Genomic DNA, 20498 nt, shown 5'->3' with positions numbered 1-20498 from the left:
GTAATGTCCGTAAAACTGAAATTCTGAGCTTACTTTCAAACTTGACACATTAATGAGAATCAGCTGCACAAAGTACACTCAAATTTTCAGGAATAATTTTTAAAATGAAACCTTTTATTTTTCTCACTGATCGTAAACTTACTTTTGAATCAGTTTATATGTAGCCTAATAATTTCAACTACTACTTACTTTATGTTGTGTGGTTTCTTATTTTATTTTACATGTTAATTTTTATTAGAGTTACTTATCTGTATCTTATTCTCGTTATACAACTCTTAATAAAAAGTTAGCTATTGATTTTATATTGTTGCATTATTTTATCCAATTATTTTATGCTTCAATCCAATTTATCTTGGTTTTTCAATAGCTAAAGAGATATAGGCTAGTCAAGGACTAAATTCGAGAATGGTTTTGGCAATTTTATAAGTAAACATTCTTCATATAAATAGAATAAAGATAAACAATAAAGTAATTTTTATTGCCAAATCCAATTGAAATAATGGCCTTCATTTTGATTTTAATAGATCAATGGCATAATACCAAACTTCAATATATTTGAAGAACATTAATATCTAAATACATACAGTAATAACTATCCCAAATATTTGAACTATAAAATTGATGTAGTTGAACTATTAATTTTTCAATAATTTCCTGAGCAGTACCCCCCCCCCTCAGTGTTTTCCCTGTATTTCAGTTGTATTTCTTCTATCACCTTTATTAAAAGTGTGTTTTCCATATAAAAACTTTAAATTTAAATTCTAAAATTTTTCCTTGGCTTAAAATTAAGATTTTGAAACATCTTTTATAGTGTCACACTGTTATAGCGTCATTAAATGTGTGGTTCCTTAAATGACGTTAAAATCAAGTTCCACTGTATATAAGATTTGAATTGGGTTATAATAAGATGTATTGCTTTGCTTTGCAGGCAGTGCTATGTCGGGTAGCGTCAACCGTGATGGGGTCGGAACTGCTGCTGGAGCAGAATGCAGTGTCGTGTCTGTCAGCGATGCAGGTGTTGGACTGCCACCCGGACATCATCACCAGCATAGCGCGGCCAGCCTCCTCCACAACGCCCGACCTCGACAACATTCCGTCGGTCAGCGCCAGGTATCTGCAGATATTCTCGCCGGCGCTCAGCCTCTGCGAAACTGTGCTCACCTCGCTCGGAGTCGAGAATGAATCGGCTGTTGTGCAAGTAAGTCCTGAGCATTTCAACGCTGTTTGCACGTGGTATGAGTTTTCATTAAGTCCACCTCTGCGAAAGCATTTTACCACATCTTTCTCTCATAGTAATATCATCAATATTTATTTCGTAGGTTCTTACTCATATCATTTGAAATGATAGGAAGAAAAATAATAGTTGAAGAGAATAATATCATAGAGAAAAGATAGCATAAGAAGCTATCCCATGGTATAGGGCGTTTATGTTCCAATTTCCACTTAATTCAAGAAAGAAAGAAACTTACTTAAAGAAAGAAAGATAGCATAAGAAGCTATCCCATGGTATAGGGCGTTTATGTTCCAATTTCCACTTAATTCAAGCCGATAGTCCTGGTATTTCTTTTTTGTGAAGGTATTTGAGGTTAGTAGTCTCTCATACTGTGCCGTTCTTAAACTCTCAATAAAACAGTAATAATAGACAGTAGTCGACAGTAATCGAAACATAAATTGAAAATTGAAATTTAAAACATAAATTACCCATACCATGGGATATCTTCTCATTCTATCTTTTCTCTATGATAATACAAAGAAAAATTATGGTTAGGGTTACGGAACCCTAACTATTTCTCTTCCGATATTATAGTCAAAATTGATTTTGGGTGAAATATATCATCATTACATTAGGACCCCATTACACCATCATACACTTCATTTATTTGTAGTGACTAAGAGTCAATATTTTTTAGGAGCTCTTCATAGTTGATTGCACTTATCAAGTTTTTAGTCTTCTAGGTTTGTCGATTTAGTCAAAATTGAATTGTCGCGATTATTATTTAGATGTGTGGTTATGTTTGTGTTTAGGTTGCTGTTTATGTCAAACTGTTGCTGTTTATCAAACTCATTTACTTCAAAAATAAAAACTCACAAATAACACAGAATGCTAACTATAAATTAAATTTCTGTAATTATTATTGTTTAGAACGTTCATCAATGAAAAGCTTATCAATTAATCGCGACAAGTAACTCTTCAAATATGTAAATTAACAAGTAACGTCAATTTGGCCTTGAGTTACACTCATTGTAATTGCTCTATCAAAAAACGTAATCTTATCAATTATGTAGCTTCATGATTCTTCATGCACAGTTAGTGAGTATTTACATAAATATTTCCAAGTTAAAATCAAGTACTGATCTGTTGATCTGTGAAAACATACTAATCTATTCCAATGTCTGTTGAACCACAAGAATCTAGTAAAACTAGTAAAAAATAATAATATGAGTCAAACAACGATACAACGTATCCCCAATGGATTAGAAAAATAGTGAATAAAAATAATACCATGAAATGGAAAATGCATGGTATTAGGATATTAATAGTGGGGTTAATTTACATTGATTCTTGTGTACGAGAGCAAGGTACATTTGATGTGAATAAATGCGTTTTAACAAGGTGTTAGATATACCGGGATTTTCTTTGTTACAAATTAATACAAATCAATATTTTTAATTATTTGCTGTACAGTACTAACATATACAGACCGTATTCCTATTTCTCATCAAGCATGCCAGAATGAACAGTTTATTTTTTCTCGATTGATGATGAATGATATGTAACAGGTTATCTATTTCTTGCTGAGCCACGGAGACATGGTGACAATGGTGTTGAGATCTGGCAGTCCGTTCCTGCCGCTGGAAGAAATGAAGGAGTTGGCCCAACTCACCGGCGTCATAGCCAGGTCGACAAACATGTCCATCAAGAAGAGAATCACTGAGGGCACAGAAGAAATAATAGCGGCTCTGGAGAGCACGTCGCACTTGCACCGAATCGAGAAGTTGATGCTCACTTTGCTTGGTCAGTTCGTAGTCACCGACGAACAGATGAAAGACATTGCCAATGCGGCTGATCGCGACTCCAACAATGCACACAAAAAGTCTGAACTCATTAACACCTATCTTCAGGTAAATTATTTTTATTCATTCATTCTATTTTATGTATGCAATTATGTATTGGGAACAAACGTTTATAGTCGAAATTACTCTCTTGAAATTTTATTGCGAGTAAATCCCATTTTCGATTAATCATTACACATATATTTTTTACTAGCAGGTAGCCTGTGCTCCGCAAGGGTCTAAAATTCTACAAACTGAAAACTTGACGCAATAAAATATTGTAAAATTGAAAATAGGCCTATAACATCCTCGGTTAATAAAGAATCATCTATGCAAAATTTCAAGTAAATCAGTCCATTAGTTCAGATGTGATGATACGTCAAACATAATTTTCCTATCCCGCTACCTGTATAAGCCAGTTATTTCCATTATTATAGTATAGATGGATGATTTATCAGTATCTTTAAATGAGAATAACTTTTGAACGGTTCGAGAAATCGATGTGCGGTGTTCATCACTCATTTTCTCTTTAAATTCTGTATCATATGACTCCAATTAAAAAAAATTAAAAAAAAAATATGACCTTCCAATTAAAAAAAAAATCTGGTATGGCGTACTCACACAACTTTCCATGCCGTTATGAAAATTGATCAGCTGACGCTAGTGTTCACGCGCATCTCAAGTCTACTATTCTAAGATCTGAGCCAGCTGGTGACAGGACTATAACGCTGGAGACACACGAGGTCTGCCATCTCTTCCTAGTGAATGATTTAATAGAATCAACAGTTGCCAACAGTTTGCAATTGAAATAATGACACTTTCTCGAATTTCGAGCTTATTTTCAATTTTGAGTGAAAACGTTACTGAACATTAATTGTAGAGATTTTCATGCTTAATCTTTTCCACCCAGAATTTTTTGTTTAAATTGTATCTGAAGCTTGATACTTGGGAATCTAAAATCAAACTTTGCATAGATGGGGCGGAGCTCCTGGAATTTTTACAGATATGAGACTTGTGGCAGTTGATAGAGCTTATCAATGAATATTTTAGGTATAAATTTTATCAAAATCGTTGGAGCCAATTTTGAGAAAATCGCGAAAAACCCTGTTTTTGACAACATTTTCGCCATTTTAGCCGCCATCTTTAATTGAATTTGATCGAAATTGTTCGTGTCGGATCCTTATAGGGGAAGGACCTTGAGTTCCAAATTTCAAGTCATTCTGTTAATTGGGAGATGAGATATCGTGTATACAGACGCACATACACTCATACACACACACACACACACACACACACCACACACACACACACACACATACAGACCAATACCCAAAAACCACTTTTTTGGACTCAGGGGACCTAGAAACATATAGAAATTTAGAAATTGGGGTACCTTAATTTTTTAACAGGTGACAGGACTATAACGCTGGAGACACACGAGGTCTGCCATCTCTTCCTAGTGAATGATTTAATAGAAACAACAGTTTGCAATTGAATAATCACATTTTCTCGAATTTCGAGCTTATTTCCATTTTTAGGTGAAAATTTTACTAAACATTGATTGTAGAGATTTTCATGCTCAATCCTACTTGAAATTTTTTGTTTAAATTGTATCTGAAGACTGATAATTGGGAATCTAAAATCAAACTTTGCATAGATGGAGCAAAGCTCCTGAAATTTTTACAGATATGGGACTTGTGACAGTTAATAGAGCTTATCAATGACTATTTTAGGTATAAATTTTATCAAAATCGATGGAGCCGTTTTCGAGAAAATCGCGAAAAACCCTGTTCTTGACAACATTTTCGCCATTTTAGCCGCCATCTTGAATTGCATTAGATTGAATTGTTCGTGTCGGATACTTATAGTGTAAGGACCTTAATTTCCAAATTTCAAGTCATTCCGTTTCCGAGATGAGATATCGTGTACACAGACGCACATACACACACACACACACACACACACACACACACACACACACACCCACATACAGACCAATACCCAAAACCCACTTTTTTGGACTCAGGGGACCTTGAAACGTATAGAAATTTAGAAATTGGGGTACCTTAATTTTTTCGGAAAGCAATACTTTCCTTACCTATGGTAATAGGGCAAGGAAAGTAAAAATGAAGTTGAATTTAAAATGGCGGTTCCAAGATGGCACCAAAATTTTGATGCGACAGAAAATCAGTTATTTTTATTCGAATAGATCCCCAAGCTTACCTATCATCTAATCTCCCTTTTAAAAGAAATGTTCAGCTGTTTCTATACAACAACTGGAAGCATGACAAATTGAAAACTTGATTCATTGAAAATAGGCCTATAACCATCCTCAGTTAATTAAGATCTATATGCAAAATTTCAAGTTAGTCAGTTGAGTACTTCAGACGTGATTATGCGTCAAACATAGTTTTCCTATTCCGTACGTGTATAAGCCAGTTCTTTCCTTTATATAATATGGATAACTGAAGAAGACAATACTTGAAAAACTCACAGTATCATATTGATTTTTTCAATACATCAATTTTAGTATCGATTAGATCCTTATCAATTGAATCATGCAACCTTTTGCTTCCCCAATTATTCCAAACAAAATACTTACAAATTCGTTTCACTCTTAATTTGTGTCTAATAGTACATTATAACTGAAGAATATGAATAATTACGGTAATAATTTTATTGTAATCATGCTTCTCTTATGAATTCCAATGATGTAGCATGAAACCCATGTCCATTTCATTTATACTGGTTGCAAAGTTACAACATAGAGTGCGGGTGATAAGTCCGAGAACGGCTTAATATCCCATACCAAAAGGTAATTTGACGGTAAGAGTGATTGGAAATCCTACTGAAATTGGAAATACTACTTTACTATGATTTGAAGTCAATCTGGTCCGCTATATTGAATGCAACTTTTTTTAAATAGGAAGGTGGTCATGCAATACATGATTTTGATACGGAATTTCAAGAAAAAATTAATGGCGAAAACCGCACATCGATATCTCAAACTGTTATCAATACATGATTTCAATACGGAATTTTTAGAAAAAATTTATGTCAAAACCCGCACATCGATATTTAAAACTGTTTCGAAGATATTCACATTATTAATCAATACCATTATCTATTTCATTTCTGATTTGCGTGGTATTGATTTATAATGTGAATATCTTCCAAAGGGTTCGAGATATCGGTTTGCGGTTTTCGCCATTCATTTCGCCTTGAAATTCCGTATTGAAATCATGTATCGCATGGCCACCTTCCTATTTAAAAAAAAAAACAAATTACCACCCATCAAATTACCTTTGTGTATGAGATATTAAGCCGTTTTCGGACTTTTCACCCAGCCTGTAGAATAATATTATTTGATGAAATCCAAGTTCAATCGTAATGAAAACAACTTCCTTCAGAAAATAATTTATAATAATACGTTTCGAGGCAAACAATTAAGAACAAAAAAAAATGAATAATCGGGATTTGAACCGAGAACACTCGCGTCGTAACCGAGTACTCTACCGCTAGACCACGGCTGCGTTCAAAATATGATGTTTTGCACTAACATTATAACTTCCTTACTTATAAACAAACAAACTTTACAACAATGTAAGCTATGTTGTATACAATTTCATATCCCATGAATAAAATTGAAATTTTGGCAAATTTTTGAAAATTGATATTTTTAGAATCTATGTGCAAAATTTGGAGATCTAAATGATTCCCGTTTCCCCGGTATGCAATCCACAAGTTGACATGTTTTGATGCGAACAAACACAACCCTACTCTCTCTTATTATATAGATTATCTGCAAAGAAACTCTCTACTCTGTAATGACAGACATCAAACTGGGTACTACTGGGCAATGGAAGTACAGTACGGTACAATCGAATTGAAATTATCAGATCTTTTCAATTAGATTTCAACTTCTATACAAGTTTAAGACTGTACTTGTAGGAGATTCTTTCTCGACTAGTAGTTGATAACTAGGCTAATACTTTTTCTGCTGTTAATGAATTAGTATATAGTTGAACATTTTCTATTTTTTAAAAATTAAGGTTTTCTGGGTGGTTTGAGTCGCAATCAAATCATTCACCAACCTTCTCCCATGATCCTTTTAAAAAATATTTCATATCTACCTGAAGATGTGGTTGCATTTTTAAAGTAGTTAGTTATTATTTTTCATAAATTTCTATCATGGAAAATTATTGTGAAGTATGTAAACCGAAATTTTAAAATAATATTTGAATATTCAATTATTGATGCATCATTATCTTTTGACTTGTGAGATCAGCAGATTTTTACATTGAAATAAAAACTCACATATATTGTCAAAGTCTACCGTTTTTGACGATATGTGTGTTTTTATTTCATTATGGAACGGTTCTGCATCATTTACAGTGACTCAGTCGGATTTTTATATGGTTAGAACAGTACAATAGGAAACAAGAAAAAGACAAAGTTTAAAGCTTCTTTATTCCATTATTTATATAAAATGTTCAAGTGGTTATTTGTAGGTGTTTGCAAGATTTCATTTTGAAAACAAAAATTATTCTCATTGTTTATTCATATAAAAAACTCTATTGAATCTGTATTTCTATTGTATTTGTACTGTACCTCTTTCAAAACCAACGTTTTCTTCTAGTTTAATCAAAGACTAATTGATTTGGTTTGTTGAAGTGTTTAAAAAGAATTAATATTTTAGGTGGCTGCTAACTTGTTGATGTACGCACGAAACCTGGTGGTGAGCAGAGGAGCGGACAGACGCGTGACGTCAGTGGTGCTGCAGCCGACACTGCAGGACGGCGAGGCCAGCCTCGGAGTGGTCATCCAGCAGATGGTGCTCTGTGTCAAGCACTACCATCGCGAGAACAGTGTTCGCCAGTTCCTCTCGCAGCACCTCCACTCTGTCTCCAACATGAACACCGCCAACGTCAAAGAGTTCCTCCCCGAAGATCTGGTCAATTACGGGGCGATCGACGAATGCCGCCAACAGGCCGGACAGGTCTTGCAGTCGCGTGTCACCGAGAAACTCCAGCAAATCCAACTCTATCAGCTCATAATCGAGCACTGCTTGTATCTGCTCTGGTCGCATCTCGACTATTACATGCTCAGAGCCATTCCCAACAAAACGCTAGGCCTCGACAAATCAGCCAGCTCACTCGGACGATCAATGCAAATGGGCGACATCACGTGGGATGTTAGCGTCAACGAAATCAACAACCTCAAACAAGGCTTGATTTCCATACTGAACGATTCCTTTTGTAAGAATCTTGTTGAAACTACTGATGAACAGACATCGACTGATAAAGGATTCATTGAGGCGCTTCTGCGAAGAATCAAGAAGCTTATACAGTTTGTACCATGTAAATAGTGGATATCACCGGATCAAACTTGTTTTCTGAATTATTTAATTGGTAGTGTTTACTGTGAAAATATTTGGACAAACTTTTCAGTTTGTTATTTAGGTTATCAAGTTTTGTGATGAAACTAGGAAAGATTTAGGGCTCCATCATTACATATGGATTTTTGTGTCATTGTTGTTGATCAATTCTCAATCCCAAATATAAATCACAGGAAACTTCTGATAAATACTCATTACTAGTTTATAATTATTTTATATCGTAGGCATATACTTTTACTGGTATAAAACCTTTGGAATCATACTTACAATCCTTCCTGGAACGTTTTTTTTATAATATGTCAAACTGTTGTTCAAATTAAGTTTTTAAATCCTATTAAAGAGTTTTATAAACTTGATAAAATTATTGAATTAAATTCAAAATTATTCTGTGAATTATGTTTTTTCGTTTAAAGTTTTAGTGTTCAGTGTTCAATGCGTAATTATTTTGCTAGAATATTTTAATGCCTTTTTCAGTTTTTATTTTTGTTCACATTTTTTTCCAAACAGTATTGTGGATTCATAATAAATCTATTACAATTGAAAAAACAATAGGCCAGTAAAACAAATTCATACAAAGGTCGAAGGTCAAGTAACAGTCGGAAGCTGAATTAGAAGGAGACTAGAGTTTGAAAGTTAATTGCCAAATTGTAGGAGTACTGCAAAGGAGTTAGGGTAAATCATATACCGTAAGGTGGGATGGGACCCTTGTGCATACTCCCACTACTTGATTTATTCCCAAATAAATACTAATTTTTAGTAGCAAAAAAGTGGTGAAAGAAGTTTTTCCAAGTTGAAACTGATAAAAACATATCTCAGATCCACCATTTGTCAGGACCACTTGAGTGGACTGGCAACAGTGGCCATTGAGAATGATTTATTAAACAAAATGTACACTGACAACATTCTCAACGAATTTGCAAAACTGAAAGCAAGGAAAATCGCTTTTTAATGTAAAGTATAAATGTTTCAAGTCTTCGAGTAAATAAATTGTTTAATTTCTTTAAAACTGATTGGTGTTGTATCAATTATTGATTTGCTCACACTCAATCAACTTTGAATTTTTTGTGTAATTGGGTTTTAAATGTTTCAATAAATAGGGTCAAGCATGTTAAACATAAAAATTCTGATAGAGTTACCGAAGTCTCTACTTTTATTCGTAATATTAATAAGTCTCTACTTATACTCGAAATATTAATTCGCACGTTCTTAAGAATTTATATTTACTCGTATTTTAAAAGGTACCGGTATCCAGAGATAATCCTTACCATATAAGTATTTTTTGTGGAGTGGGGGGGCACCAGGAATGTTGTCCGCTTACACTAGAAAAATGTCTAGAACCGGCCCTGAGCATATTACCTTTGTCTAAAAGAAAACTTGGCACAATAATTGAAAAGTGTTGACCAAGTGAGTGTTTAGACATAAAAATGTCGCTAAAGATACCACAGTATTGTGAACTAAGGTACTTTGCCTCACTGAAGTTGTGTAAACAAGGCTTTGATTAATATTATGAGAAATATTTGACTGCTAGGATCCTAGGAAGTCTAAAACTATTCGTATATCATCTGAAAATTTCTTGAGCTCATTGGTAAGGGCTCTTCTTGAATAAGTTTGGATTCAAATTTACACTAGGAATGGAAATCAAGTAAAAACCCAACTCACTTATTTTATGGACAAAATTTATTCACAAAGTAATAGTATAGCCTACACCTGTGAATAGGTTTGCGCGCATTTGACATTAATTTTATAAGGAACCAATATTTTTCTAACGCTTATACTCTTCCGATTCTTAGCAATACTTTACAAATGAACAATACATTACTAATACTTAAAATTAACAATGAAATTCTATTAGATGACTAGTTTTTTTTAATAAGATCAAATGAAGTAAATTTGGTTGAATAATTGGTTAGAAATTCACATTCACCTCATAATAATATACTGACGATAAAAATTGAAGCAATAGTAGTATGAATGAACAGATTTTCCAATCAAGTATTTTCAAAGTTTAATGTCTTGGACAACAGCTTCATCCCATGGTCCATAGATGTTTTCTTTATATTTTTGCCATTTATGAAACCAGAATGGACAAAGTAAGTTTATAAATGTCACAGTTATCACAAAAAGTACAGTTATAGTCATTGAAAATGTACATAACAAGCATATTGTAGAGGCGGTGATAAAAAATAAAGCAGTAAGAGAAGTACCGATTTTTGCTAATAGCAAAGGGAAAAGTACAAAACTTTGAACCGATATCGTTAATAAAACAAATGCATGGAATGGTGTCGGTAACCTTGATACAAGACATATGGAGCCGAATATAGCCGCATTAAGCGATAAGGAGCTGGAAACTATTAACGCTTTTACTCCATAATCAAAAAATGTCATATGAACTATCATCATGAACACAGTAGTTGCATAGATGGTGTCTGTGCTAATTGTTTCGGTTAATGTCTTTAAAACAGGAGAAAGGATATATCCAAAAAGTGTAAATATAACGACCATTTTTAGATGTTTAACAATGCCAACAGAATCGTTGTAAACATAGTAAGCGTAACAGCTTAGTGAAATTGCATTGCTCCAGAAGAATATGCATTCTGCTGTGATCCACTCATTGTAAAGGTAAGTGAATGCTACCACAAAATAAACTACAAGGCATAATTCTTGAGTGACCAGGCCTGCTCCAAGGAAAGCATTGGTCAGTGTCACCTGACGAAGGTTGATGTTCTTCTTCAACTCTTCCAGGAATGAAGGATCTGTATAATTGTCTGGATACCCTTCATTTTCATAAAGGTTCTTCTTCCAAGGATTTCGTTTCTGCGTCATGGGAAACTATACAAATCTGAAATCAGAAAAAAATTATACCATCCTATACTTACTTATATTCAATCAATATTACGAGTAATAAGATTCTAGTTAAGTTGAATTATTGCTAAACAAGTAGACCTACATGCGGAACGGGTTCAAAAAAGGGAAAAATGTTTTTTATTACAGATGTGCAAATAGAAATAAGTTGTTAGAATTTTAAAAATGCAGTAGCTCTAATTATCATAATTGCTTTTAGATGAAAAAAAGCAAAATTTCTACAAATTTCAGATATGATCAGACGATTTCAACAATTATTTTGTTGAGACTGCCGGTAATGTTTTGAGGATCTGGATGAAACAGGCGACCATTATCCAGTTAGTTGTTGGCATCAACTCCAGAGATGGTGTCAGTATGAATGTGTGGGAGGAGGTAAACCGAAAGAGGGTAGAGAAAATAATCAGAGGACTGAAAAACTCCAAAACACAGGACATCTATGGCCTGTGAACATTCGTTTTAAAGACCAGAGCCCACACCTAATAGCAACAAGGGGAATGAATTATTGTCTCAGAGTAGGAAGGTTCTCATCTACTGAAATTTTCAAGAACAATACCTATTCACAAGAAAATGCGAAACTAGCATCCCATCTAATTTCTAACCAATATCTATAGTGCCAATTTTGTCCAAGATCATCGAGACAGAAATGAAGGTGTAACTGACAGAATTCCTGGAGGGGAACAAAATCCTGGCAACATCTCAACACGGTTTCAGAAAGGGCGCTCAACCACAAGTGCATTGCTAACCCTTACCAGCAAGATATAAAGTGACTTTGAGGGTTGTCAAGCCCTGGGTCTTACAATGTGACCTGATTAAAACAATTGATTGTGTGCCACACGGTTTACTTGACGAAAAACTTGAAAAGTATGGCATGAAAGGGACTGTACTGGAAACAACTTACAAAATAGAATACAAGCTATCTCAATAAAGAAAGCAACCTCAAGGATCAGGAGAGTTGAGCATCGACGAAGCAGTGATTTTTGCAGATGACACTACTATAGTAGCTATAGAGGTTTAACAAGTGGTGAGGCAAATTCAAAATCTGCAGAACTACTAATTAAGAATTTATGACAACAATAGTAGTAGTGATAATCATATAAATAGCATTAGTGATAACTTTAGAAATAATAAATATAGAAGTAATATAAGTGATGCAAAAAAAGGTTTGAAGCAAATATACTCATGCTTAATAAAGATGAAACAAACTCCCTCATCTGCCAACTGATACGACAGGAGATAGAACATGAACCAGTCAAGCTGCTTGGCATGTGTGTTTGAAGTGTTCCGGAAACTATCCAGGGTAATAGGATACCTGCTAAAAAAGCAGACACTTAGTAGGCAGGGAAAGTTTGGCGTTGGCATCCCACTTACTCTTGCACAGCCACCTCATGTATGGACTGATCCTCTAGAGACATGTGCCAGCAGCACATTTGAAAACTCCTTTTCTGAAAATTCGTAGCTCGAGAACAAAAAATGGTAGAATCCTGGGCGACCACTCAATTTATTGGAAAATGTATTATCTTTCATTTTGTAGAGAATGATTATTCCCCAAAAACTTAAAGTTTTTGAGATTGGATGGAAACATTTTAAAAAGTCCAAAATTTTGGGGGTGAAGCCGCCCTCGAATTCAGCGCCCCAAAATACTACCTAATAGAACCGACGAGAAAAATTTGGCTAATTCTAATTCTTTTGGGGTTGTTTCCTGAAAAACTATACATCTTTCGTAAAATTTCGTTGAATGCTAATCAAATTTTCACTTATAAATTATGTAGGGTATTTTTTGTTGATAGAATAAGAGAGATATTTTTTTAACATTTGTGTTGATTGAACTACTTTTTATCTTCAGCATTTTTTGTTTGTCAGGATCAGGATCAGGAGGACAAACATAAATCGTAAAATCGCCATATGTTAAGTCCGAATCCGAAACAAAACAGCTCTTTGCTTGTCCTGCTGAATTCTCAGCTTTGCTCCACTTTATTCAATTAATCTACAATATTATCGTACAATTTTGCAAAAACATTGTTTTTAGTATTCTTTAAAAATGTTGCAAACCATGGAATGTTTAGAAACTTTAAAAAATTAGGTCCAGGCCTATTTAGATCACAGTTCTGAAGGCCAGCTGCAGTACACTGTTGACAGGAGATCCTTCAATCTTCAGCTTCATCACAGACTTGTAACAAAGATAGAAATTAGCTGTAAGAACTGAATTTTCAGGTATTTATTTGAAATTGCATGTTAATGTGTTTTAATTGTTAAAATCAATCGTTTTTGACACAATTTTATTTATAGTTTTAGTTATTATTATTCAACTTATTAAAGTGATATCAAGGGTTAGTCCTATTGTATTGTCAAAGAATTTATGATTCTGTTCTTACAAAAATATTTCTCATCAAAACTGTTAGCCTGCCTAAATTAATTAAACTTATTAACATGCTTTATATTTTTCTTTTTTTGTATCAGTTATTATAAATTTTAAGTACCTAATAAATCTATTTTCATTAAAATGTAGCCTAGCCATGTTTGCATTGACAGATAACTTTTAAAAATATGTAAAATTCTTGGGGGTTATTGTACCGTAAGTAAGTTATAGAGTCTATTATACAGGGTGATTCATAATTATGGTAAAATAATTTAATACGTGATAGTAGAGGTAAAAATAAGAAAAAAAGTTCTTATAAACATATATCCATAAACGCTTTATTAGCGAGCTATACAGAGTGAAAGATTTCGCCCGGAATTCAGTTCCTCTGGTGAAATACACCGATGCTGAATTGTTTGGGGACTAGTTTTTGAAAAACTTATGCTGGATTCATATGGAAAAATATCTGAAAAATTGAATAAAACTAGTCTGAAAGCTATAGTGTGAGTAGTTTATGAGAAAAAAGTTGAAATATGCAAAAAAGTAGAAAAACACAGACTTCTACGCTTGATGCCCAATAACTTTCTTTAATGACCAGTAAACAAATAATTTTTCGCAATAAAAATTGTAGAGAATTTAATTCTGAGAAGAATGATGTGAGCTGTGTAAACTAAATTCAAATAAAAGTTGAATAAAATTTATTCTTATGTAGTACATTACACCACAAAATTTGCTGTTTTATGAGGAGAGAACTAATAACTCATAGGTTGTAGCTGATTGCAAATAGAACATGGATTTTAATAACAGCTGTTCCAAAACAGCTGTTTTATTTTGTTTTAATTAAGAAAATATTTAAAAGAAATTATCAGCTGGAAATTATTTTCAGAAATATTTTAGCACACTGTTGAACAAAAAAACAAACTGTAAGTTAGGCCTACTGTAACCGCGCTGTGTTTTTTGTTTAATCTATTAACCAGTTATTTGTAACCATTTCACTTTGCTCTTGTGTTGAGTGTTAACTTTTTAAAAAATGGCAGGTAATTTCAGACATTATTCATACTCCGAATTAGCTGACATGCATTCAATGTATGGAATGGGACACTCAAATTCAAAATTCAAATTCAAATATTCTTTATTCCATACAAAATACAGATTACATTGTATTACAGAGCATGTTTTACTGGAATACCCCTACAAGACTATTCGTCTGAGTGTAGGGGGTTGGTTCTTGTTACAGTGGGTAGCCAATAGTCTATTCATAATATTATATAGGCAATAGAATGTCCGGCTTTGTTAACAAGAAGGTGAGTATAAGATAGTTTGTATTATAATTATGAAATTAAATATTACCTATTACATTGTTCATTGACGAAATTTCATAAACAGAAAAAGATTGATAAGAGTAACATATACAGATTCGAGAATTGAAATATGAATAAATTCTTGAGATTGCACGAGTGAAATATATTTTGTATATACTTATTGTAAAAAATAATGGTAGCTTCTGTTGAAGGTTATATCGGTGAAGAAATAAATTATTACGATTATTTGAACATTATTACTGATTTTATTTTTACTTTAAGTCAAACCAATACATTGAACTCAAACGTTTTACTTGAGGCATGTTACACACACTTCACAGAGACAGAGTACAGTACAGAGTCACCAGTGCCTTGCCAATCACACATATGAATATTTAGTCTATTTCATTGTCAAACAACACGCCCCCTCAATGAAATAACCCAAAAAAAATTTATCAATCAAAAAACAAAGTAAGTTATAGGAAAATTAACATAGTTCAAAACATCTTAATTATTAAAAAATATTATTTCTAAACTTGACAAAAAGTTCCTTTCCCAAGGGTTTTGTGAAAATGTCAGCAATCTGATCTGAGGATTTTAAATACTCAACTTGAATAACACCTTCAGAAATTTTCTCTCTTACAAAATGATACCTTATATCTACATGTTTCATTTTTTTATGATGCTCAGGATTATGAGCTATTTTGATAGCAGACTGATTGTCTTCAAACAACAAAATACAAGTTTTCTTATTTTCAACAACACAAAAATCAATTAAAATTCCTTTTATCCAACAAGCCTCGCTTGCAGCTTGGCTCAAAGCAACATACTCAGCTTCTGTGCTAGATAATGAAACACTCTGTTGCTTCTTGGTACACCAAGAAATAGTATTACCAAAACCTTGAAGCAATAACCTGAGGTTGATCTTCTCTCTAAATCACCACCCCAGTTTGCATCTACATAGCCTACAATCATATCATCATTCAATTCTCTCTTATATATTAGCTCTAAATCTAAAGTACATTTTACATATCTCAATACACGTTTTAAATTTTTATACAACATTTCACTGGCACAACTTTGGAATCGACTCAAGAAAGATACAGTACAACACAAATCAGGTCTAGATCCTACAACAGCATACATAAGACAACCAATTAGTCTACGACATTTCTTTTCTATTTCTACAGACTCTGACTTATCTCTAGTCAATAATTCAAAGTTGAAATTTTTATCCATGGGAGTGTCCATTGGCTTACAATCCTGCATGTTGAACTTTTCCAATACATGTTTGAGATACTCCTTCTGACTAATAACAGTTACCCCCTTCTCAATATCTTGTTTGACATTAATTCCCAAGAAATTAGAAACTAAGCCCAAGTCTTTCATCTTGAAATTTTCTTGTAAGACTGATTTCAATCTTGAAACATCATTCTCATCTGAACCAAAAATAAGTATGTCATCTACATACAATAATAGAAATACCTTTTTACCCTCCACAATTTTAGAATACAAGCAATAATCATTTTTAGACCTAGTAAAATTGTTCATTTTCATTACAGAATCAAATTTAGAATTCCAATCTTTTGGAGATTTCTTCAGACCATAAATTGACTTCTTAAGTTTACAAACCTTATTCCTAAATCCTTCTACTCCCTCTGGTAATGACATATAAACGTCTTCTTTGATATCACCATTAAGGAAAGCATTTTTTACATCCATCTGATATACAGGAAACCCTAATTTATTTGCAACACTCATGAAAATCCGAAAAGTTGGCAATTTGGCCACAGGGGCATAAATGTCATTTAAATCTATGCTATCCTTTTGTTGAAACCCCCTAGCAACTAATCTAGCCTTGTACTGAATGTTACCCTTCTCATCATTTTTAATTTTAAATACCCATTTGCTATCAATAATTTCTTTGTTTTCTGGTACAGTATCTACCTCTGCCCAAGTATTATTCTCTTTCAAAGCATTTAGTTCAGTTTTTACTGCCTCCAACCACTTTACAGAATTGTTTGATTTCATAGCTTCAGAAAATGTAAGAGGCTCATCTACTTGTAGACTAAGATAACTGGTTTCATAGTCTTTCAACCACACTGTTTTTTAATCACTCTTTTCTCTCTCCCTCTTATTTCATTACTTTCATCCATCATTTCTTCTCCACTTTCTTCATTTACTTCTACTTCATTGATTCCATCTTCAATATCATTTGTTTCAATCTCAATACCCTCAGCTTCACTTGTATCAGTTTCTTCTACTTCATTATTTTCAATTTCTTCAACTTCATTTATTTCAGTTTCTTGTACTCCATCATTTTCAATTTCTTCAAATACATTGTTTGGATCATTACCTTTTGCGATTCCCTCAATGTCAAAGCCTTGATTTATCTTGAATACTTTGGGGTCAGAATACTTTTCACCTTGGTTAGATTGCTCAACATTTGAAAAAATTACATCCCTAGAAACAATTATTTTCCTCTTATCAGCATCCCACAACCGATAACCATTTTGCAAATATCCTACAAACGTTAGCTTCTTGGTTCTACTGTCAAGTTTCTTAAGATTACCTGCAACATGACTGTATGCTATACTTCCAAAAATCTGTAGTCTTGATAGATCTGGTTTTTTACCGTACCACTTTTCAGCTGGAGTACAATCAAGAGTACATGTTGGGCTTCTATTAACAATATAAGCTGCTGTCCTTACAGCCTCACCCCACATTTCCTTTTTCAATCCTGAATCAAACAAAAGTGCCCTAACCTTTTCTAGCAATGTCCTATTGATTCTTTCTGCCTTTCCATTTAATTCTGGAGTGTATGGAATGGTGAAATCCATGAAAATCCCTCTATTTTGACACCAATCCTTGATTTTATTACTAGAATATTCCCCACCATTATCACACCGAAATTTTGAAATTTTAGAATGCCATTTTGCCTCTACTTCAGCTACAAATTGTTTCATTATATCAAATACCTCACTTTTATTTTGAATAAGAAATACCATGACAAAATGTGTGAAATCATCTAGAAAAGTAACCATGTATCTTTTATTGTCCCAACTTACCGGGGTAATAGGCCCACAAACATCAGTATGTACTATTTCAAGGGGTCTTGTTGCCCTTTCCCTGACTGTTTTAAAAGGTTGCCTTGTTTGGCGAGCAGACAAGCATATTTCACATGGGTTTTTGGAAAAGTCATCAATTTTAGTTTTAATATTCATTCCCTCACTAAGATTTATGAGCTTTTTCATGTTATCTACACCAAGGTGGCCTAGCTTCCTATGCCATAATTCTACTTCATTAGACTCATTAGACTTGGGTGAAATAGTGCTAGTCATTACATGATGGACTGAATTTGAATTATGCATTTTCAAGTCAACTTCAAACAAACCATTCGAATTTTTTATGCCTTCCATAATGACTTCATTGTCTTTCAACACCTCAACCCTATTTCCACTAAATAAGACCTTACCATCGTTCTCAGTGATAGCACTTACAGATAACAAATTTTTAGAAAGTTCTGGAACATATAAAACATTATTTAAGTTGCATTTGTCTGATTTGATGTTTCCTACCTCAAGAGCAAACATTGATTCATTTTCCTTGGCTACTCCTACTTTACAACTAATTGGAATGGAACTATCAAATAGTGATTTAGATTTTACCATATGTGAAGTAGACCCTGAGTCAATTACGAAAGTGTCATAGTATTTTATATTAGAATTAGTAGTTAAAAAGGATACTTGGTTCTTCTTCTTATCATTCTGTTTTTTACGAAAGTAACAGTCTTTGTCTTCATGATTATTCTTCTTGCAAATACTACAGAATAGACCACTTTTCTGTTTCATTTTATTTCTGCATTCACGGGAAATATGTCCATAATTTTTGCATCTGTAGCACTGGATTTCCGATGTTTTGAATACCACTGGTTGCACAGAATCACCTTTATCAGTAGATAGTCTGCGTTCTTCATTCACCAACCGGGAGGTTAGGTTTGTGAGATTTCTGTCACAAATTGCGGTTGCTTCCCACGAAGTTTGAAAGTGGGTGTATTTCCTGGGCAGGGAGCTGAATATTTTGCCAATAACCATCTCGTCATCGATTTCGTGTCCAACAGATTTCAATTTATGGGTCAAATTTTCCAGACGGCTGATGAAACTAGCAATGTCTTCATTAGCCTCTAGTGTAAAATTGAAAAGTCCTGCATTAGAGAAAATTTCTGTTGTTTTTCATCACGTTCGTAGATTTGACACAGTTTTTTAACATTTCACATGAAGTTTCACAGTTCAAAATGTGATTCAAAGGTTTTGAGTCAATTGTAGTTATTATTATTTTCTTGGCTTTAGCGTCCTTCAAATTGAAAATAGAAAGTTCTTTTTCTTTACTAGGGTCGTTTGGTTTTAATTCTTTTCCATTAACAATATCACTAAGTCCTTGAGAGTCGAACAAAATTTTAATTTTAAATTTCCACATTTGAAAGTCTTCATCGTTGGATAGCTTTCCAACCATACCCAAGTCCGAATCACTGGAACCAGCCATTTTTACTTTGAACTCGATTGCCTTACCTGATTTTACTTTTGGGTATTTTACTTTTACTTTTAATGTTTTTACTAGAGTTCAATCACTTCACCGGTATTACTATTTTAGAGTTGAATCTCCGAACTTCCATTGTTGTCTTGCACGAGAGTATTTAGGTTAAAAAAAATTTTTTTACTTGCACACGAAAGATCCAGCCTGGGCCCATAACCTGTTGAAGGTTATATCGGTGAAGAAATAAATTATTACGATTATTTGAACATTATTACTGATTTTATTTTTACTTTAAGTCAAACCAATACATTGAACTCAAACGTTTTACTTGAGGCATGTTACACACACTTCACAGAGACAGAGTACAGTACAGAGTCACCAGTGCCTTGCCAATCACACATATGAATATGTAAATCTATAAACGATTAAATAAAGTGTGTGGTAAATATAAAGAGAAGAAAGGTAAGTTATGAAAATTTATAATCTCAAAAATGAAAAGAAATCTATGTATGTATAAGAAAAGCTATCAAATTAATAGAGATGATCTTAGTGCCAATAAACAGACTGAAGCAGGCTTTCTGACGACTCCCAGCCCAGACGGTATAGCCACCCCTCCACCTTACGCTTGAATGCAGCCCCACTGCATTCATCCATATCAGTTCTTATCTCAGCGGGCAAATTACGATAGACCATTTGAGCCAAATAAAAAGGTGTCCTCAGCTCCACTCCATGAACCACCTGCGGTGTCGCAAAACCGAAGTTAGCTCTATACCGTGTAGGATAGGTATGTAAAATATCTGATAAAATTTTAAGTTTATTAGTTTTTAGGTAGATCAATAAAGATTTAATGTACTGTAAATTCTGTAAAAAGTTGTGCTGTTGGATATCGGCATTCCTTATTTAAAACAGTTTTGATAATTTGTCTCTGCGACACCGCAAGCGGTTCAAGGAGGGTAGCAGGAAGGCCTCCCCAGACCAGTATGCCATACTGTAT

General features: G+C 33.6%; 3 protein-coding genes across 8 annotated transcripts in view; 2 read left to right on the top strand and 1 right to left on the bottom strand.

Annotated features, from left to right (window-relative positions):
- Positions 1–9463, top strand: part of LOC111060109 (nuclear pore complex protein Nup205) — a 96022-nt gene extending 86559 nt beyond the window's left edge. The window contains exons 27-29 of the mRNA XM_039430819.1: positions 929–1198; positions 2782–3123; positions 7754–9463. Coding sequence (XP_039286753.1) covers positions 929–1198; positions 2782–3123; positions 7754–8422 — 1281 coding nt within the window. The 3' untranslated portion in view covers positions 8423–9463. The remainder of the gene's footprint in view (positions 1–928; positions 1199–2781; positions 3124–7753) is intronic.
- A 647-nt stretch (positions 9464–10110) lies between these two features.
- Positions 10111–12637, bottom strand: LOC111052826 (phosphatidylinositol N-acetylglucosaminyltransferase subunit C). 2 transcript variants are annotated; one of them, XM_039430820.1, is made up of 2 exons: positions 12492–12637; positions 10111–11291 (listed from the first exon to the last, which is right to left on the bottom strand). In XM_039430820.1, exon 2 carries the CDS (start codon positions 11273–11275, stop codon positions 10451–10453), a length of 825 nt encoding a protein of 274 aa, XP_039286754.1. In that variant the 5' UTR covers positions 11276–11291; positions 12492–12637; the 3' UTR covers positions 10111–10450. The 2 variants fall into 2 exon arrangements, with proteins under 2 accessions (XP_039286754.1, XP_039286755.1); XM_039430821.1 differs by having other exon boundaries at positions 12518–12614.
- A 565-nt stretch (positions 12638–13202) lies between these two features.
- Positions 13203–20498, top strand: part of LOC111052837 (PAN2-PAN3 deadenylation complex subunit PAN3) — a 50005-nt gene continuing 42709 nt past the window's right edge. For 2 of the 5 annotated variants that reach the window (XM_039430816.1, XM_039430817.1), the window contains exon 1: positions 13203–13506. The gene's annotated coding sequence lies outside the window, so the exon portion shown is untranslated. Of the gene's footprint in view, positions 13526–20498 lie in introns of all 5 variants that reach the window. The other 3 variants (XM_039430818.1, XM_039430814.1, XM_039430815.1) reach the window with 3 other exon arrangements.

Source organism: Nilaparvata lugens, chromosome 6, assembly GCF_014356525.2.
Source record: "Nilaparvata lugens isolate BPH chromosome 6, ASM1435652v1, whole genome shotgun sequence".
Taxonomy (NCBI): Eukaryota; Metazoa; Arthropoda; class Insecta; order Hemiptera; family Delphacidae; genus Nilaparvata; species Nilaparvata lugens.
This window is presented reverse-complemented; position numbering and strand designations above follow the sequence as displayed.